At 43.1% G+C, this 21,475-nt stretch overlaps 1 protein-coding gene across 1 annotated transcript in view; it reads right to left on the reverse strand.

The window, feature by feature from the left end:
• Positions 1-2,613: 2,613 nt before the first annotated feature.
• Positions 2,614-21,475, reverse strand: part of MCM6 (minichromosome maintenance complex component 6) — a gene marked incomplete in the record, with an annotated part of 261,103 nt that continues 242,241 nt past the window's right edge. The window contains 1 exon segment of the mRNA XM_044074961.1: positions 2,614-3,155. Within this exon segment, the coding sequence (XP_043930896.1) occupies positions 3,042-3,155 (114 nt within the window).

The raw sequence follows: 21,475 nt of genomic DNA on the forward strand, positions 1-21,475 counted from the left end.
GCGAGTCTTTGTGGAATTTGCCTTGCACATCAGCACTTCACCTTTCTACCAGACATCAACCCACAACACAGTAGCTAGAGATAAACAGAAACCCCTATGAGGTACTTATCTGATCACAGACAAGCACAGGGTCCTCCAAGTCAGTGACAACTGGAGCTGGAAGTCAAACCGGTGGCAGAAAAGCTCTGAGGTAGGTGCGTGCGGACGTCCACTTTATACTAGACGTCCATTTATGGCAGACATATGCTGAGTGATGGACCATCGCAAGTACCTTTGCATTAGCATCTATCTTTTGTAAAATGGCCAGATGTACTAGTCAACTGGAGGCAGACTCCCTCATGTAATACATACAGCAGCATATGAATAGAAGGACATACCATTATGAAGGTCTTGATGTTTAGTTTTAGTCCATGGCTCTGACACAAGTTATTTGTTTGGTGTTAGTCCTTCATGGAGAACTGAGTCTATGGGGAATACTATGACTGCTCATGATTTGTAATAGTCTGCAAATCTGGTCAGCCACAGGTCACTGAAATTTGGTTAACTTCAGAGAAATAAATGCCAAAAAGGAGCGGCCCCAGAACCAATCCATGAAGGACTCCACTCAGGACTGGCCTCTTTCTAGGAGGTGACTCCCAAATTCTAACTTCCTGGTTCCTCTCTGCGAAAATATATTTAGTCATTTCTTCCATATGTAAAAGACAGGTTTCCTTGGTCTGAGAAGTGACAAAAGTACAAAGGACACATTCTCAAAATCATTTTTAAAAAACTTGGAAGGCAAAGTGGGATGGCAGTGGACCTAGGCTTGACACTGACAAATAGTCCCAGACAGCCTTGTGTGAGAATTCACCATTTTAAGTCTCAAAGGAGGCATTCTTTGTTGGAGAACCCAACAAAGATGCTTCACCCGTGTCATACTTGACAACAGAACACATCTGGGATGAATGGGTCAGTTTCCGTTACTCTCCTTGTCAGACACAAGTCAAAGGATCAGGTGAGGTAGACTTTTTTTGCCAGGCTGGTGTATACGTATGCAAAGTGCTGACTCAACTGCCACTGCCAAGGGCATTTTAGTCCTTTGCTGTGCAGCAACCCATTTCTCTTCTAAACTTTTCTATACATTAAATTCCTTCTCTATAAATGAAATGTGTGGAAAGTTTGTGAAGAGATTCCAGAGTCCGTTGACTGAACAAAACAAATAAAAGGTTACTCCTGTTACATAACCATTTCACAAACAAACAGGGTTACTATACAAAAATACCCACAATATTCAGGGAAGGACATCACCCTTGGCCTGCACCACATACTGACAGTGGATGCCTAGAGATGATGTATTGCAGCGGTAAATCACTGCCTGGTATGATCTTGCAAGAACTACCGCAACTCCATCAGTATCCAAAGGGGATTCAACAGATGACAGTGCCAATACAACAGGTACTGGAGCAGACCGACATGGGGAAAAACATGATCTACACAGAGTATGTGCCTTTTTGGCAACTAATGGACTCTGCAGGAATTATGACGTCTCAATGGACGTGTGTATTCTGCCTATGTCTTTTGAAACAGTTTCCTCAGTTTCTCCATCTTACAGAAGTGCTCTGCTTTGAACTTTCTTGTCCCTACAGGAATGCATATACACCTGATGCAGATGTTTGAGACTGGCATCCCTTGGCTCAAAAAGATTTTTGGTGTTACAGAAAAAATTGCTTGAAGAGTTTTGGTTCTTAAAAAAAAAAAATGAAGATGCTTTCCACAGTTAGAAAACTGCTCAACTGCTGAGAGAAAAAGTAGTCAAGGTGGACGTCTTGCAGTTGGATCTGCTGATCACAAGAACAATTTTTTTGTGTTTTATTCCAGGGACCTATAAAACCCTAAAAATACACAAAAGCAATAATGCTGTATTAGCACAGGCAGAAAAATATAATATACAATGCTAAGCCCAAAAAAGTTCCAAAATGTGTTATTTTGAAAGTCACCTGGAAAAGACAAAAGGACCACATACAGAATGCATTGATCATAGCTAAAAGATCAAAAGATGGCACAGACTTCCCTTCTACCCACCATCCTACTAATATCAGACATGGCAAGAGCACCAGCTTTTCCTGGAGATGTTTGTAGCTGTGCAGTTTGGCTAGATAGATATCCGTTTGTGGCCAAATCCCACTGATCAACAGCACATGTAGAAACATTTCCTGTAATGAAAATCAGGAGCTACACCCATGGGTACTGCTGGGATAAAATGTACCAATAACAGGACTGAGACAAAAGCAAAACACATTTAAAAACCTGAAAAAAATGAACAAACTTCTTGGAAGTAATGCCAACAGAATCATAGCCTGAGAAAAAAAAATGTAGGCTAACTACAGACACTCTTGCAAGATGGGACACATGGGATGAAGTACCCAAGCTACCCTCTGCAAATGCTGCAAGACCACAGACAGCAGGCACATCTAATGAAGCCATGTAAGCCGTAAATTACCTCAGCTGGTTTCCATTTGATGGAAAGAATGTGAAAACTCCAGACCTACTGGCTGAGACTGCCTCAAAATGACACTTTAGCTTAGTGTGTACTGTATTAATAAATTTGCAATGATCAATAAAGCAAAAGTACTATACAATAAAAACCCTTTCATTTCTGTTTACAATTTCCATAAAAATTATCATACACTGTATATTAAAATGCTTTGGCCAAAATGAAAGCAAATTTAAATCTACAACAGCAATCTGATCCATTTTTTTCCAACTTTGCAACACTGAAACAAATGGAACATAAAATAAACTTAAAATGTCTTTGTTTAGCCATTAAAACTGCCACAAATATTGTAAAGTTCAGTTAATAAAATGTTTCCATGATAAAAATCAAGAAAGATGCATATTGGCATTAAAGTCAAATGTCATACTGCAGTTCAGTTCTCTGGTCTATATACACAAATTTCACCAGTGTCCAATATTGAAATCCAAAGTAGGTGAAATTAAAAATTCACTGTACACGGTCCATTTTAAAACACTTCCATGTATTAATTCAATCTCCATTTGGAACATTAATCGTCCAGTACATAATTGGGATTCACTACCAAGAACTGGTCTTCAGTAACCTTTTCGCCATCACTGGATCCTTTCAGTCCACCCTCAGTCAGTTCGATCAGAATGTGATCCTAAAGTGCAAATGAAACCAGATCAGTTTGAAACATTGTTCTTATGCACAAACATGCATCTAAATATTACAAAAGTTTTTGTACACAAGCCAAATACCAGGACCCTGTTTTCTATGTAATCTAACATACACCAACAAAATAACAATGCTGTGCAAATGTGTTGAAAGATCTCATCTATAAAGAAGTTATGTACTCACCATAATGTTCCATGTGAGTTGTTTATCTCGCCTTTATTCTCACTGAGGGGTTCGGAGCTGATCCTCGGCTCCGACACAGCCTATAGCAAAGCTCAAGGTTTGCCAGTAGCTCGAGACCGAGCCCCTTATCCCATTGATGCACTGCTGGAATTACCTCAGATCTTGTTTGCTGTGTGTATATATACCCCTGTAAGGAGAGCACTCCCCCAAGAAGGAAGAAGTATTGAACAACCAGGATGATACTAGTCTCTAGGTCAACTGTCAGCCAGGAGGGGGATGGAGGGAGAGATGTGAGAATAAAGGCGAGAGAACTCACATGGAACGTTATGGTGAGTACATAACTTATGTGAAGTTGTTAAATCTCGCCATTTATTCTCACTGATGAGTAGCGCCCCTAGCACCCGCAATCCTGGGTGTGGGTGGCTCACAGGAGTACATTTTTCAGGACCGTGGAACCAAAAGACCACCTGTCCCTGGAAGCCTTATCTACTTTGTAATGAGTGATAAAGGTATGAGGCTTAGACCAAGTGGCTGCAGCACAAATGTTGTCAAGGGGCAATTTAGCTTGAAAAGCAGAAGACGTAGAAATGGCTCTGGTTGAATGAGCCTTTGCTTTGTATGGCAAAGGTATGTTAGCATTTGCATGAACAAATGAGATACAATCCGATAACCATTCTGAAAGGGTTGTCTTAGCCACTTCTCTACCTTTTCTGGCCTCCGAAAAGGATACGAAGAGTTGATCTGATTTTTTAATATCCTTAGTTCTATCAAGATAAAATCTGAGCTGTCTGTGTACATCAAGTTTGTGCAGCATGTATTGCAATTTGTTGGAATGGTTGGGAAAAAAGACTGGCAACTCATTGACCAGATTGATATTGGACTCGGAACAGACATTAGGTAAAAAGGAGGGTTTTGTTCTGAGAGATACTCTATCAGCATGGAAAATCATGTAAGGAGGTCTGATAGATAATGCTTGAAGTTCTGACACTCTGCGAGCAGAAGTAATGGCCACTAGAAAAATAGTTTTCCAGGACAAAAATTTGAGATCACAAGATGATGCTGGATCAAAGGGGGGGAAGAATTACTTGAGACAGCATAAAATTCAAATTCCAGGGAGAATAAGGGATTTTGACAGGAGGTCTCGTGTGAAAAACACCTTTAAGAAAAACCTTAGATAACTTATGGGCCATAACATTTAATCCATCGAATCCAAGGTGGAAATTTGATATGGTGGCTAACTGAACCCGAACTGAGGCAGCTGCTGCTCCTTCCTTAAAAATCTGTCAAAAACTCTAAAATGGACGAGAGAGGAGCTCGGAAAGGGTCAATTTTTTGTATACTGGCCCAAACTGAGAACCTTTTCCACTTACTCAGATATAGTTTTCTGGTGGATGGCTTATGACAGGACAATAGAATTTGTCTCGTGTCATCTGAGTGAATGAAGCCTTGCTATTTGGGGAAGTGGATCAGCCAAGCAGTCAAGTTTAGAGACTGCAATGAAGGATGGAGGTCCCCTGACGGGTGTGTCAGGAGGTCTGAAACTAGGTCCAGGATCCATGGATCCTCCAGCAGATGGTGAAGGAAAGGGAACCAAATCTGTCGAGGCCAATGGGGGGCTATGAGAAGAACAGTCCTTCCCAGTGATTTTGCTTTCTGTAAAAACCTGAGTATCAATGGAATAGGTGGGAATGCATATAGGAGACCTGGAGGCCAATCGTGTAAGAGGTGGTATCAGGGCAAAGTAGCTTCTGCATTTGGTACTGATGTGACTGGCAAAGTCGCAGCAAAGCTGGCCCCATTTGCGGAAAATAATGTCCGCAACGTGTTCGTTGAGACAACTCACGAGGCAACAGGATCGCCCTGCTCAGCTTGTCAGCCATCACGTTGGATTTCTCCGGGATGTCCGTTGCTAACAGAAAATGCTGGGGATGACACAGCCCATTGCCAAACCCTGAGAGCTTCTCAACAAAGGGGGTAAGACTTGGTTCTGCCCTGTTTGTTCAAGTGCCAGACCACTGATATGTCTGAATTGCAATAGTCCCTAGAGGAAGAGACTCCTGGAAGTACTGCAACGCCAGAAATACTGCTCTCAGCTCCAGAGCATTGATATGCAGATGTGACTCTTGATCCATCCATGTGCCTTGGGCAGTCTTTCCCTGAAAATGCCCCCCCCACACCCTATCAGGGAAGCGTCCGTGGTCACAGTGGCTACGGGGGAGGGGGGACAAAGGGTCTTTCTATTGTGACATGAAGAGACGTCAACCACCACCGAAGGTCTCTCTTGCAAGAATTTGTGATGAGAATCATATGGTTCACTGGTAACTTCTGGTAAGACCATTGAGCGAACAGAAGCCATTGAAGAATTTGCATATGCATCCTTGCGAGTGGAATGGCTAGAACTGCTGCCGCCATCAAACCTAGTACCTTCAAGACCTCTGCGGCTGTAGCTCTGTTTGACACCAATGAGTTAACGTGTTGGCGAAGTGAGACCCTTTCGACTGGAAGACGTAGAATGGTGGTTGAGGTATCTAACTCTGCTCCTATAAAGACGGTATGCTGCGATGGCGACAAGGCAGACTTTGCGAAGTTAACTGTAATACCTAAATGGTGGCAGAGTGTCAGAGTAGATTGTATTGCCAGATTCAATTGGTGCCTGGTGGTAGCAGTGAGGAGCCAATTGTCTAGATATGGAAACACCTGGAATCCTAGACGCCTCAGGTAAGCCACGACCACTGCTATGCATTTGGTGAACACTCTGGGGGCTGTAGTGAGACCAAAGGGCAGGGCTCAAAAGCCTGCATAGAGGATAAGAATGTGTTCCCCTTGTTTGTTGATGTGTACCACATGACAGTTGTGTTGTCTGTTAGAATAGACTTCAATTGAGAAAGGAGATAATTTTGGTATTTAACAAGTGAAACTGGCAATTCAAAGCCCTCATGTTGGCTGGGAACTGGTAGTGATCGGCTCCCAGCTGGAAACGCAGGTGATCTCTGGAGCGTCTGCCCATCTATGTGGTAGTACGCGTCCTTGAGACTGATGGAGCACATCCAATCACCTTTCCCTAGAAAGGGAAGAATGGCCTGAAGCATGACCATTCAGAACTTTTTTTTTTTACAAATTGGTCGTGTCTGCTGAGGTCCAAGATAGGTCTCCAGTCCCCTGTTTTCTTTGGAACCAAAAAGAATCTTGAGTAAGTTCCGAATCCAACTAGGTCTGCTGGGACTGGCTAGATGACTCTTTTCTAGCAACTTGCGGACCTCTATGGTTGCTTGTTCCCTGAGTCTGGGTGGAACATCCGGGATTCTGTTTGCAGGAGTGGGAGGGGAAGAGAACGGTATGAAATGACCTCTGGAAATGATGCTTTGTACCCAGGTATCTGACGTTATTGTTTAGCCAGGCTTCTGGGTACAAAGATAAGCGACCCCCGACTGCCTCCAGAGCCGGACAGCCAGGTCTCCTTTCAGGAGCACTGGTAGGGCTGACCAGAGAAATGGCTTCTGTCACCCTGCTGTTGTGGACCCCCCACTGCCATGCAGGCGGAGTCTTCCATTATAACCCCCTCTGCCTCTAGAGGGGGGTTTCTCCACATGTGCCCTGAAAGGCTCCCTGTGCTTTTCGGAACCACATTTTTCTGCCATTAGGACCCTTGGGATAGGGCCGAGTAGAGGTAGAAAAATGGACTCCCAATGGCAGATAGAGTCTTGCCCTTCCTGCTCACACCTTGTTAGAGTTTCCTTTACTTTGGGCCCAAACAGGGATGAGCCAACAAATGGGGTTTTGATAAAGGAAGACTTGAAAGACTCCGCAAAGGAACAGAAACGCATCCAGGCTTCTCTACGCAGAGCAATGCCTGAACTAGTGGCTCTACTCGAACCATCAGCTGCATAAGATATGAGGAACATGGACGAGTTCACAATACAGTTTAGGGTAGCGAGCTGTGTGTTAACTTTGTCGGCAACCCCTGCAGCTACCATACCCTGGAGAGCATCTCCTAGCTCTTTCAGATCTCTTTGTAGTCTTGTAAAATGGGTTAAATAGTTCAGTGATCGAAGGGAAAAAGTCGCTGAACTAAACATGCGCTTCTCATCTATCCATGATCCTAGAATCTCTTAGGAGAATGGATAGATGAGGATGTCTCAGACGTTTCCTTTTTGGTGGCTGCAGCCATCACCATAGCATCAACAAGCACTCCCTTAGTCAAAAATGCTTTGTCCACTGGGGCAGAGATGAACTTATTTGGCTTCCAAGGGACAGGTTCCATGGCCTCTGGAGACTCCCACGCCTTAGGAGAGATCAGCTCCATGAGCTCATCATATGGCAGAGACACCCAAGAAGTGGAAGGTTGAGACCCAAAAGCCTTCAAGAGCACTGACTCATCTTCAGTTGGGCTTTTGGACTGCCAACTGCCCCTCTGATTAAGGATCTCCAATATCTCCACAAAGGATATATCCTCAGAGGGGGATCGAGGGACCCTTCTGACTTATCCAAGTCAGTGTCAGATGTCAAAGACTCCTGTGGGGAGTCCAAGTGCCTCCTCTTGCACAGTCTCTTCCTGGGTACCTCCTCAGTGGAGGGATCTGGGGAGGTCTCAGAAGAGCAGGGCACACCCTGTGGGGCTACTTGAGGCTCAGGGTCTCTACGCTTGGGTGGACCAGTAGAAGCAGGAGCAGACACAGGCAGGGGAGGAGGAAGCCAGACCTGATGCTGATGTCTTTAGAGACAGGACTCTCCCCATGGCATCGAATGCACCATGGCTCCGACAAGGAGTAGACTGCTCAGAAGGGACCGTCCGATCCTCCCGCACAGAGGCCATGGGGTCAGAGCCTGAGGTAGGAGCAGAGCTCATTCGAGCCGAAGCCCCGAGAAGAAGTCTCGGCACTGACAAATTGGTCAGACTATCCTCCCCGGACCAGACAGGAGAGTGTTGGCTCCTAGAGTCCCCGGTCAGTGCAGAGGACATCAGAGTAGATGGAACCGATAACACCGGTGCAGGTCTCGGCTCCACAGGCTCAACTATCAGGTCGGGCTCCTTCTGCTCCGAAAGTCCAGTACGGCTCAGAGGAGCAGTTGTCAAGTCCGGGTTAATGGTCTTTGGCTCTGACAAAGGCGTCGGAGCCAACAACAATTTAGCAAGGCCTACTGCCCGTAGAAGCTTCTGCATTAGCCGGTCCATATCCATATCTGAGAAGCTGACAGAAGACTTAGAGGAGTGCACCGAAGGTCCTGATTGGAGCAGAGGAGAGGAGGGAATCTCAGAGACCGGCTCCAAAACTGTAAGCTGGCTCCGAACAGAAGGGACACAGGGTTCAGAGGACAGTGGAACCAATGACCCTACACCCTCCATTTTTTTAGTCTTTTTGGATGCTTTCGAGTCACCTGAGGATTTGGAAGATTTTGAGGATCTACTAGCACCATCCTGGTCATCCAGCGCTTCGGAGAAAGGGTGCTGAAATAAACCCCTGTGTACTAATTTTCTCCTTCTCTCCAAAAGTACCCTGGAGGAGGAGTGACATACTGCAAGAGTCTTGGAGGTGTTTATCCCCCAGACAATAAACACATTGAACATGCCAGTCAGTGACCGTTTTGTCCACAATCCGGACATTTCTTGAAGCCAGATTTTGGATGAGGCTTCTTTTTCTCATCAGACATTTCTATATCAGATTAAACAATTTTAAAGAATTAAACAACACACTTAGAATTATCTACCAAAGTACACCTAAGGTTAAATACAAGGCCAACTCTTAGGCCCAACACTATATAAAAACAGAAGCCAACACAGGGCACTAATCTAAAATTAAGTCCATATTTATGAAGAAAAAAGTTTTTTAAACTTGCAAATAGAAGAATCCATCTGGAACACCGAGGTCCGAGCTATCTGAAACACCGAGATCTGTGCGGCGGCAAACTAGATCACAGGTAATTCCAGCAGTGCATCATGGGATAAGGGGCTTGGTCTTGAGCTGCTGGCAAACCTTGAGCTTTGCTATAGGCCATGTCGGAGCCAATAACCCACCAGTGAGAATAAACGGCGAGATTTAACAACTTCACATTTAAAGTTTTCTTGACCAAGACAAAGGAGATTAAAAACAAAAAATACAAAGGATATACTGCATACGCACTTAGCACCATGCAACTGTTTGGGTTGTACTTAAAGTACACAGATCCTTATTCAACAATGTATATGTTTTTCAGTACAATAAAATATTACTTACTTGAATAAGTTTAACAGGTCAATATATTGACCTATGCCATCTTTCTGCATGCATCACTAAGCACTTGATTTGTTATGGTAGTTGGATAGTGTAATAAACAAATTATACATACTACTTTACTAGCAGAATCTCTCATTCTTCAGTTCCTTTAGTGTTTTATATATTTGTTTCATTCATTCCGTGTTTTAAGTGTATACAGGAAATACCTCAGATGTGTCTGCTGGCACACATTGCTTTTTTTTCTCCAAAAGAGCAAAATAGCATTCCAAAATTATGAAATGTGGCAAGATCACCTGAGGATTAGCATCTTAATGGTGGTTTGCCTATTACGCAAGGGGTGGCATTTACTGCCCAACTACAGCCTCTAATGGAAGCGGAGGACTCAAGAGGTGGACAAAAGTGAGAATAAAGCTATGCCTGCAGTGCATGTGACACAGCACATGCATACGAACTATACTTGCACAGTCTGTATAATGGTGAGAGGGTGGACCAAAGAAATGTTTTAGCTACTTGTTTATTAGGCTGTCTCAGTACCCAGATCCCACACTCATCCTTTTTGTGGCAACTGGAGTGAGGTAGCGGGACCTAGCATATGGACAACAGCTGAGGCTAGAAAACTACTTTTCTGGTGTAGAGTCTTTATAGTAAACCGCTACAGTAGCTGCAGTAAATAAAGATTTCTATTATACCTTTTACAAATATACTTTCTGAAAAATGTACTCTTTCTTACAGCTGAAGATTTAGGCACTGCTGGGTAGGTGAAAGGCATGAGACACAAGCTACCACGTTAAAAACACCATTGTTCTCCTGACTTAAATCCTCATCTCTTAAACACTGGCACACATTCAGTACAGGTGCATAGCAATTAGGAGTCACTAACTCATACCCACCCTTCCACTTACACAGCACTGTTCTAAATGTTCAGGAGAAGGAAAACATTTTTCACAAACTACAACTGTGCAGGCAACATACTGTAATTGCAGATGTTTGGGTTGAGTGTGGTCACTGTTGCAATACAATTGCAGACTCAATAGGCCATGCACTAGTCTTTGATGCTGGAAGAAAAGAAGGCAGTGCTGTTCTAATCCCACACCAAGTGACTGGATTCATTTTCCATCAGTGACACTGTAGTGCAGCATTATGAGGTACTGCCTCCAGAGTGTACAATCTCAACTGAGACATTACAATAACTTTTACTGCCAGAGGTGTTGGCAACTCAACTGGATGTAAAAGATATGGCACTACTGAAAGTCCCTGGGTGTCCAGTCCAACTCTCCCCCAATCAGTATGATTATTACTTCAAATCTCCCCATGAAGAGACATCACAGGGTTAGTGGAACTCACCTAATGAAAAGGTAAAAATGTTCTTGTCCAGGGCAATCTTCACTGCTGGCAGAGTCTAGTGTCTGACTTAGCTGAGTAGAGAACACATCCTCCACGACAAGGCTGACATCACCTTACCTCAGTCATCTCCACATACATGGTATACAGGTAGCACAATGACATTCACCCACACAAGCAGGGCATAGCTATGCACGTCAGCTTCTGCCACGCATAGTCATACTTCTGTCAGGGTCTACTGGCCTGGCTCACTCCAGGGGAGCTGCCCGTGACAAGAGAATTATGAAGTCCTCTTTAGGGATCTTGAGCAGAGAAAGGAGCAAGGTACACAAATGAAAAGGATATATAGGTATCCATCTTAGTCCCTAATGGTCCCAAATACCTTGTCCACAGTAACATCTAAAATGTCAGTAAGTTGCCTACAGAATCATACATGTTCTTTAGAAGTTCCTGTTGTAGTTATGACATCTAGGGAAGTTTCCAAAAGCCTTTTTCAACAAATGTGGACAATTAGCTCAGTGCCTAGATTAGAACTGGGCAACATCTTTCAAAACAGCAGATGCAACTCCAGCCTTAGTCATAGATATCACAGCAATAATATAGGGTCTAGAAAAGATATGAATCAAGGACCAAAGCATCTCATAGGATCTCCCGAGTGGTAACACCTTTTAGAAACACTGAATAGTGGTTTGCAGTGACCCTTTAGGAAGACCCAGCAGTGACCATCATGGCAGAACAACCTATAACAGAATCTCTTCTACTTAATGTAGCTGTGCAGGGAACACAATTTACTGCAGAGTGTTTTTGGAGTGAAACGTTGGCAGATGTCACAGTTGTGAATATCATGGTCTGAACCCAATCAAACGCACAGGTAGTGGTGATTATATGAAATTTGTCTATCACAGCCACACCTACTCTTTTGGACCCATTCATTTGGCTATAGTCAGTGAAAGTAAAACAATGACTCAAGTACCCAACTACAAGAAAGGGAAATAAGTAGGCTCCCCAGTGGACTATTTACCCATTTCCCAGGCTTCAAAGCCAGCAGACCATGAGGAAAAGAGCAGGTTGTTCTCAACTGAAGTCAGATAAGATATGCACACTTGCAGACTGCAGTAGAAAGTTGTGCAGGCAGGCACCCATTTTATGCTGTTGGGTCCAGCTGTGCCAGAGGATGGGCGTACACCAAAAGGGAAAGATCATGAGTTCTGGAAGTCAAGGACATACAAGGACACTTAGCTGCAAGTCCCAATAGTAAGGACTACTGCAATAGTGATCTAAATGAAGAAAACAAACCTTTTTTCAGACATGCAGAACTTGGTTTCAAAAAGTGGTCATTTTAAGAATGTAAAACTGAGGTCCCAAGATAGTAGACTCTTACAAGGACTCTGGTGAGGCACATCCATCAATACCTGCTTCATCAAGGGTCTGAATGCCAGTGTTTAGTCAGCATGTGGGAATGCTGAAATAGTAAGATGAATTTTCACAGAGGCATAGAGCAGCACAGACTAATTAGGAGAATCCCAAGACCATCCAAAGACAGACATACTAAAATCAGAACTGATCAGTACTCTTCCCAGGTACAGAAATTCTGAGTTACTTGATGGAGGTGCTATTTCCTCTTGGTAACAAAGGGAGAATCTTCCATTCAATTAGATATTTTCATTTAACTTTGCCTTCTAGTTCTCTTTATGATTTTTACCAAGTGCTCAGACAAAGTCTTCAGAAAACAGTTGTGGCAGAACCCTATTTCCAAGCTGGTAGTCTGAGCATGAGAAAGTTGAGATACATCAGGATCCCCACTGGCCTAGGTTCAGAAAAAGATATGATGAGTCAGTAATGTGTCCCCCCCCCCCCACACACACACACACACACACACACACACACACACACACACACACACACACACTTACCTGAATAAGCTGGAAAAACTAGTACTACTTAGGTCAGAACAGAGCCATCAGGACAGTTTGTGGCCTCTCATCCAATTTTTGACCTATTCTGGTGACTAACAGCCAGAGGGTTTCAGAGCAATAGTGCGTTACAGCACCAGACAAAGCCACAGCTCCAGCCAGCTCACAAAAGAGAAATATAAGGCTTGGCACAGCTACTTCCTGCTGGGGGAGGGACAGGTTGATGAGCTTCCAGACTTCCTCCTGTCTTCCTGCTGACATTTACTTTTTGTTTGTGCCCTTAAAAGTTTTGACCATTTGCTTTCTTCCTGTCTACAGTCACAAGAGCCTTGTTTTGAGGGATAGCTTTTCTTGTATACGAGAACAGGAGGGTTAAAACATGTTAGACTCCACATTTTCCCCTTTAACAACCAAGCTTTTAAACACATTGTAAGTTCAGTCTTCATATTCTCTTTGCAGGGATAGGGCCTTCAAGCCAAAGTTGTCTCCTGATGACTTACCATGCTGCAGTAACCCTGGATGCTGCGTATTTAGCACCATAACCACATTTTACAGCATTTTCCCCAAATGCAAAAACTTGGGTTATCCAATCATATTTGCCTTCTGCATTTAATCTTGAAATTCCCCGTCTTGGTGTAGCCCGATATGTTATGGATTCTTCAGGAAGTGGACCTGAACATTCAGGGCCTTGAAGGCTGGGTCTGCTGAGGTGTACAAATTTTGCCCCAAAGCAGTCTTAACAGCTTGATTTCAGTCACAGGGTGAAACTTACTCGGCCCTGGATTTAGTCTACTTCCTTCAGCAGTAACCAAGGGCCCCGAGTCTACAACTGGGTTCTTAAGGGGAAAAAAAAAAATTCCCAAATCCCCACTTCTAAGTTGTCTGTTTAAGAAGCAGTATCCTTGCAGAACCTCAATCTGGAAATATAACAGTCTAGTATATTTGTTGGCACTTTTTAACTGTTCAGAGTTCTGCACTGTCTTAATATTTGCTTGACTGAATTTATATACTTCCTGGCATGTTTTCTACTCTAAGTGATTCCGTCTTGATTTTTTTCCCAATTTGCTGCTTTCTTAACTTGTTTTTAGTGATTTTTCAATTAAATTGCATTTAGACTATTTGCTTTAATATTGCTATACACAAGTGTGCTGGCTTGCACTGCATTTGATTTGCTTTTAGTGCCGTTTTAGTTGCTTTTCTGTATAAAAAGTTCTAAGCTCGTTTCCTGCCTTTCCTGTAACTAATCTAGTCCAGATACAGATTTGCTGTATCCAGCACGGTTTGTAATCTTCTGAACCCCCCAAGCCTTTGTGTTTGAGGGAAGCCTTTTAGCTTATCAGTGGGAGTGATGAGCACTAGGTAGCCTACCACAAGAGGAGTTGCTTCTGGAGAAGAAATTGTAGTTTATTGGCCGTTTGGGAAGTTTTTCCATCCCTTTCAACTTTCTGGTTTAATAGACCGCGTTTGTGTGGGTTTGTGCTCGTTTAAGATGCGTGCAGCAGCGCCGAGCTGAGGTACTGGTTCCAGAAAGTCCATTCTTCAGTTTTTCCCTTAGATCTTGCTAGTTCTTTCTCTCTTGCACTTCAAATACCCTAACTGCTTTACACTTAAACAGGCTTTTGTAGCCATTACTGTAGCACACCTCAGTGTCATCAGAACTAGTCATTCTTCATGGAAAGAGCTCCAGTACTTAGTAGTTATAACCACCCCTCCTTGGCATGACTAAAGGGCAGTTTGCTGTGTTTTTTCCTATAAACCTGGTGCACTTGGGCATTTTGAGGCAGTCTAGCAACTGCCTCATGTACACAGACAACCCTCTTCTCTTACCTCCCAACACTCAGACTTGTGAGATATGCACTTATATCACCAAATTGGAAGCTTTGCACTCTCCAGCCAAGACCGGACTAGCTGGTCAAGACGCACTCTACCACAATACAGCACAAACCACAGGACACAAAGCTCACCTCCACAGTGTGCTTCTCAACCTAAGCCCCCCAAGGCTAAACACCTTGCCCAATACACTAATCATAGGTGACTCAATAGTGAGGCACACAGATGTACCACTTACTAGGCTGAATAAGGAGAAGGGGAGAAGGTAACAGTCAGCTGTCTATCAGGTACCAGAATCCGACATAACACACTCACTCAGGTCACTCCACAAGTACAAGTATGACTCTGTCGTTGTCCATGTGGGTGTGAATTACCCGAGATGCACCTCCCTGGGCTACATGGAGAGAGACATGGTGGAGCTCTCAGATTATGTGGCCCAGGCAGGTATGACACTAGTCCTGAGCAGTATCCTACCATCACCTAGAATGATACAGTACAAAAAAAATGAATGACCAACAACTGGCTAAATTTCTGGTGTCATTCTAAGGGGATCCAGTATCTGTCTGCTTGGGATGACATGACTGACAGACCACCATGGTTTGCCAGAGATGGCCTGCATCTGTCACCCCGGGTTTCTGGGTACTGGCTAAGGCTCTTGCCACCCGTATAGTGCCTTTTTTAGGCGGTGTTCCAAAAACAGCTATAAATAAATGCAATGAGGACCATGCTGCTCAACGCTAGAAATCTAAATCTCAAGATGTACTCGCTAGAAGCACTCCTCAAAATGCAGAACATTGACATTTGTGCTGCAATGGAGACCTGGTTTAAACCATCAGAAAGCACCCCTGCACTACCAGGCTATAACTCATTCCACACCTTTCAGCCCCAAAACATGGACAAAAGCTCCAAAGGCGGTAGTGTCTCCATATTCATAAAGGATACGCACACCTCCAGACTTAATAGCCCAGCATAACACATCCGAGATATGGTCCAATCCAACACTTTCTTACGAGGAGACCAACTACCCCTCCATCAACTGGTAAAACTACTCAAGCACCAATATACTGGCCCAACGCTTCCTGGAATTCAATTCCAATGCCCTGGACCATCTCATTCTGATCCCCACTAGAGAAAGAAACATCCTTGACCTGGTTATTAACATGGGCGACCATTGCTCTACACCAATAGTCAATCCCTCCCTGGTCAGATGCGACCATAAACTAATCACCATGGAAATCCACATCTTACCCACCCCCAGCAAAGGTAACCACCTTGAAAAACTTCTCCAAAGTTGACTTTGGACTCCTAAAAACAGAGGTGCCTAACTTTACGGCATCCATGCCAATGGAAAATAGCTGCATGACTACCGAATCATACACCAATGCACTGAATGAACATGTACATAAATGCAAGGAACTAGCCATACCCAACAGAACCAAGACGCTCTCCTCCAAAACAAATAAGCCAATCTGGTGGTCCCCTGCCATTAATAAACTCTATAACAGAAGGAAAAAACAGTTGCATAAAAAGGTGAAGTCCCAAGACTGGAAACTCCCTTATTAGCCTCAACAAAAAGTTGAGATCCCTAATCAAATCCTCTAAAGCCAGCTATGAAGGCAGAATTGCAGACACTAAAAACAATCAGAAAGCCTTTTATAGTTATATCAAGAACCTCCATGGCAATACCCAGATTTGCTCCGAGTTACTGCACGATGGTACCTCATACTGAGCCAACAGATTCAGTGCCCATACCCCCCCCAAGGACCAATCACAATACCGGAAGAATGCCAGGCACCCAACATTACTGCAGTGCAGGTCAAAGCTGCATTGTCCAAGGCCAAGAACACAGCTTCCATGGGACCCGATAATATCCCTGGCTGTGCTCTACATGAACTACAAAGCGAACATGTACCACATCTGTGTCTCCTGCTCAGTCGCAGCCTTACTTCAGGCTTTGTCCCTACTGAATGGCACACTACTAGTCATCCCTCTCAATAAAAGGCGAGCGACTACAGACCCTGGGAATTAATCATCCCATTAGCTTCACGAGTCTGATATGTAAAGCTATGAAGCGCATCATCATGGACCTGATTAACAAAGATATAGGAAATCTCCAAACTCTAGATCCCATGCAATTTGGCTTTGTGAAAGGGAGATCATGGCTGCTCAACCTGATTGACTTCTTTGAGTCAGTCACCAGGGTTGTGGATGAAAGTAGGCAGTGCATACAGCCTACCTCGATCTGGCCAAGCCCTCTGATACCATTCCTCACTAAGGAATTATTGATAAACTCACCAAACTAGGCATCAACCCTCATATCACTAGGTGGATTGCAAACTGACTCACAGATAGAATGCACAGTGTGAAAGTAACGGACTGCAAGTCAGAATGCCAACCAATCACAAGTGGAGTCCCAAAGGGATCAATCCTGGGTCCTCTCAGAAGTCCAGGCCAACACAAAGGGACACTGGCTGACCAAGTTCGCACATTACTGCAAACTGGGAGCCATTCTCAACTCCCCAAGTGATGCAAACATCCTACAGAAAGGAATCACTGAGACCAACAACTGGTGTTGAAACCATGGTCTTAAGCTTAATGCCAAAAAATGCGCAGTCATCCTCTTTGGTAAATGGAGTTCCCACTAATTACTAAAATCAGCGAACCAGCTGTAGCAAACCACCAGTAACAATGTTGCAATTTTCAAAAAAAAAAAAAAAAAAAAAACACAACATAAAAGGAGGTTCACAGAAGTTGGAATGATAAAAGCTGTTGGGATGTACCCTTCCTCAGTTATCAAAGAATACGTTTTACAAAACATTCATCTCATTTTACACTCAACAGCATAATAGCACATGACAGCCAACCAATAAAATAACATGTCCTATTAAACAATCTAAAACACATACTATTAAAAAATGAGAGAAATATAAACCCATACATAGAATATATATATGGGCTTTCACATTATTTATATTTCATTTGTTTTTCAACCAAATGGGGCTTTATGGTGACCATGTTTAATCCAGGGAACTTAGCATCTAATCTAGCTATCCACCCATATTCAGCTATATCTAATCTATTATTCCTATCACCCCTTCTTATATTCCTATAAACAACTTCCAAGACTTTAAATTTAAAAGTATGTGTACTACCATATTCTATAATGGGTTTAGCTAAAGCATTTATCATTACACTTCTTATATCTAACTTTTGTTCAAGATGGTTAAAAGACCGAATCATAGAACATAAGTCAGATAAGAAGTGTAATGACAAATGCTTTAGCTAAACACGTCATAGAATGAAATATTGATAAATGTGAAAGTATATTATATATACTTAAGAGGAGATCTCTGCTTGACTTACAAAGCCATGTCTGACCCAGCTCTGTTAGAAATGCTTCATCTAAAGAAATCCCAATCCCTCCACACACCACACACTCCCGAGACCTCAACCTCATTACCGCAATCAACAGAACATGCTGGAGGGACAGATTCCTCACCCAGAGGACTGCACATGCTCTGGAATAGACTTCCCATACATGTCAAGCAGAGCACCTCACTGTCCCTCCAGAGAAATCTTGATTGGATGGTTAATAGAAAGTTCACCCCGGAGATCACTCCAGTGGCTCTACTTGACAAAGACACTGGGAACTGATGTCCAGTGGCTCAATGCCAGGGCACTTATGGGCTAAGCTAGTAAAGACTCCAGTGCCATTAGCCTAGTACACCTCTGTGAACCTATGAAAATAGCCTGGAGGGCTTCCTAGATTGGAAGGACAGCAAACCGCTTAGTAGGCCCAAGATCCAGAAGGCCCCCCATTTCTTTTCCAGGAAGCACAGTCTTCTTAACACTGCCATTTGAAGTGCTCTTTAATAACTGATAATCAGAAATTGTCACTTAGATGCACATTAAGTCAGACGTAGAAGTGCCCTCTGTTAAATACTAGAGGAATGAAAAGCTATGAACTATGGTTTTATTCATCAGAATCTAACTGTCAATGGGGAGAATTCCCTCTTCCTCTTGGGAAGGGAGGACTCTTGACAAAGGATTCTAAATCAGACTGCAGGCTACAGGGAAACAAAAACAGTGAGTCAACAACTACATCCTAGGAAGAGATATGGCTGGGGCTGCTGGGGACATATCCACCAAAACACAGCTGTCTGGGTAAAAAAGGGCACCATGGCAAAAGACACCAGTGTCTTAGATGACAGAAGGTAGCAGAGTATTGGGAAACCTGGGCAATATCATTGGAATCTAACGTTAAGGCACAGACATTTTCCTTGATAACTGTTGCAGTACTAACCACTCACTGCTTAATAGCCACACTGTTCTAAGTTGGCTGTTGACAAGCCAGCATCTCCAAGTGCAAGGCCTGGTCTCATCACGTGGGTCATGCTAGGGTCAGATGCTTTGATAAGGGCACCTCTATGCAGCTGGTGCCTTTGGACCCAAGGGTCTGCAATGGGATCAAGTTCCAGATTCTCCTTTTACTCCCTCTGTGTGGACACACTTCATTAGAGATTGGGCATCTGTACCACCATACTGCTACAAATCTGTTCACAGGGCAGAAAACTTCAGTTATGCCACAAGTTCCTGTTTGGGCTGGTACATCTCAACTCATTCACTCCAATGGAGCTCAGGAAGTTTGCACTGCAGCTTCCAATGGGCGGAGCCCAAGCCTTTTGAGCGAATCATAGGTAGGTACTAGGCTATCTGCCCGAGGGCATTTATAAGCCTAGCCAGAGTGTGTCAGCTTTCGCCGCCCCATTGATTAATTAACTGATCCTCTGTCAAGCAGAGCCAATGAAGTGATCCCAGGGGTGTATTACCCATCCACTCATCAAGGTTTCTCTTGAAGAGGGTTAGTGAGGGGCTCTGCCTGATGTAATTTGGAATTTTGTTCCAAAGCATGGGGAGTCTCAGACTGGAATCTATCCCTCCAGCATGTTCTATTTATTGTCGTGGCGAGGTTTAGCTCACTAGAGCACGTGGCTCACAGTGACTTGGATTTCTTTAGGTGGAGCATGTCCATCAATTCTGAGTTGGACATGGCTTTGTAAGTCAGGCAGAGATCACCTCTGAGTAAGCAATATGCCACTGAGTACAGCCAGAGTTTTTCCAGTCGGGCTGCATAGGACATATGTTTGAGACCAGTAATCCTCTTAGTGAGGTACTTTTGTGGTCTTTCCAGCTTGGTGAGGTACTTTTGTGGTCTTTCCAGCTGTTGGAAGTGTCTTGTGAGGTACATCCCAAATGGGGCATTGTACTCTATGATGGGTCTAATGAGTGACTAGCAATCAAATTACATCCTCACATTTCAAATAAATGTTCATCTCTGGAACCATAGGGGTTATATGCAAGAAGTATAAATGGCAAACCCTTCTGCACAAACTATTTTTTATAGTGGTAGTATTCTTTAGGTTCTAGGTCTTGAACTGAATTTTGTAATTCATAGTAAACCTAATAACTATTACATCTGTAATATTTTGTAAACTTACAATATCTCAGCAATCACTCAAGTTACACACACACAGTCAAACAGCATTTTATTAATCTAGCTGAGAGCTTTCATACGAGGCTAAGGAGTTCTGTGTTACTTGGTTGTTGAAATATTTAGAAAAATGTAAAAATTGTATCTATATAAATTCATTTCATAAAAATAGTTATATCTCTTCACCTGCACTAGAGAGATCAAATATTAAATGCAGTTGAGTTTGCTTTGTACACAGCATGTTTTTTTTATTTACTGATGCAAATATGAACAAGCAATATTTGACACTTGCAAGAATCAGTGAGAGGTAACTGCCGATGCACCTGGTGGTGCCACTCTAATGTAATGAGTTAAGGGCTTCCTGTCTTCTCCTAATGCTCTTCAGGCAAAACTCCTGGAAATACTGCAATAAGCCATGTAATGTTTGGGTCCAAAGCTAAACATGTAATGGATATGCAAAATCTTTTCACAGAAATAAATACTTAAATGCATATCTGGTAATTTTATATTTTCCAGGAGCCTATATACCCCACATCTCCATGTATTCAAGTGCATTCCTAGAATTTACTAAAGACAGATATATCAGTACACAGCACAACGTATAAACAAAAAATCATGTTCCTGATTGGGTATTTCTCTTGGATGCTCTTGGCAGCAACACTTTCCTTTAAAGTGAACATTTCCATGGCAAGAAAGAAATGAAGATGGTGTAAGCAGACATCACCTATATACCACGTATATGGAAGATACTTGAGGCAAGATGGGATTTAAAAGTTTTACATACATTATGGAAGGAGGTTCACACAGAAACTTCTAATGCAAAGAGTCATTTAACAGAACTGGATCCTCAGCAAGACACAACTACAGTGGATATAAAAAGTTTACACACCCCTGTAAAATGCCAGGTTTTTGAGATAAAAAAATGAGCCCACAATAAATCATTTCAAAACTTTTCCCACCTTTAATGTGACCTATAACCTGCACAACTCAATTGAAAGACATCTGTTAGGGGGAAAAATATAAAAAATAAAAGAGTATGATACGCTGGCTGTGTAGGAGTGCACACCCATAAAATAATACTTTGTTGTGTGTGGAAACTAATACTTTGTTGAAGCACCTTTTGATTTAATTACATCGTTCAGTCTTCTTGGGTAGTACGGCACATCTTGACTTGGCAGCATTTTCCCACTCTTCCTTGCAAAAGTGCTCCAGATCTGTCACATTGTGAAGACATCTCTTTAGCACAGCCCTCTTCAGGTCATCCCACTGATTTTCTATTGGATTTAGGTCTGGGCTTTGGCTAGGCCATTTCAAAACTAATTTTCTTCTGCTGAAG

Source organism: Protopterus annectens, chromosome 6.part0 (genome assembly GCF_019279795.1).
Source record: "Protopterus annectens isolate FY-2018-M chromosome 6.part0, PAN1.0, whole genome shotgun sequence".
NCBI lineage: Eukaryota > Metazoa > Chordata > Ceratodontiformes > Protopteridae > Protopterus > Protopterus annectens.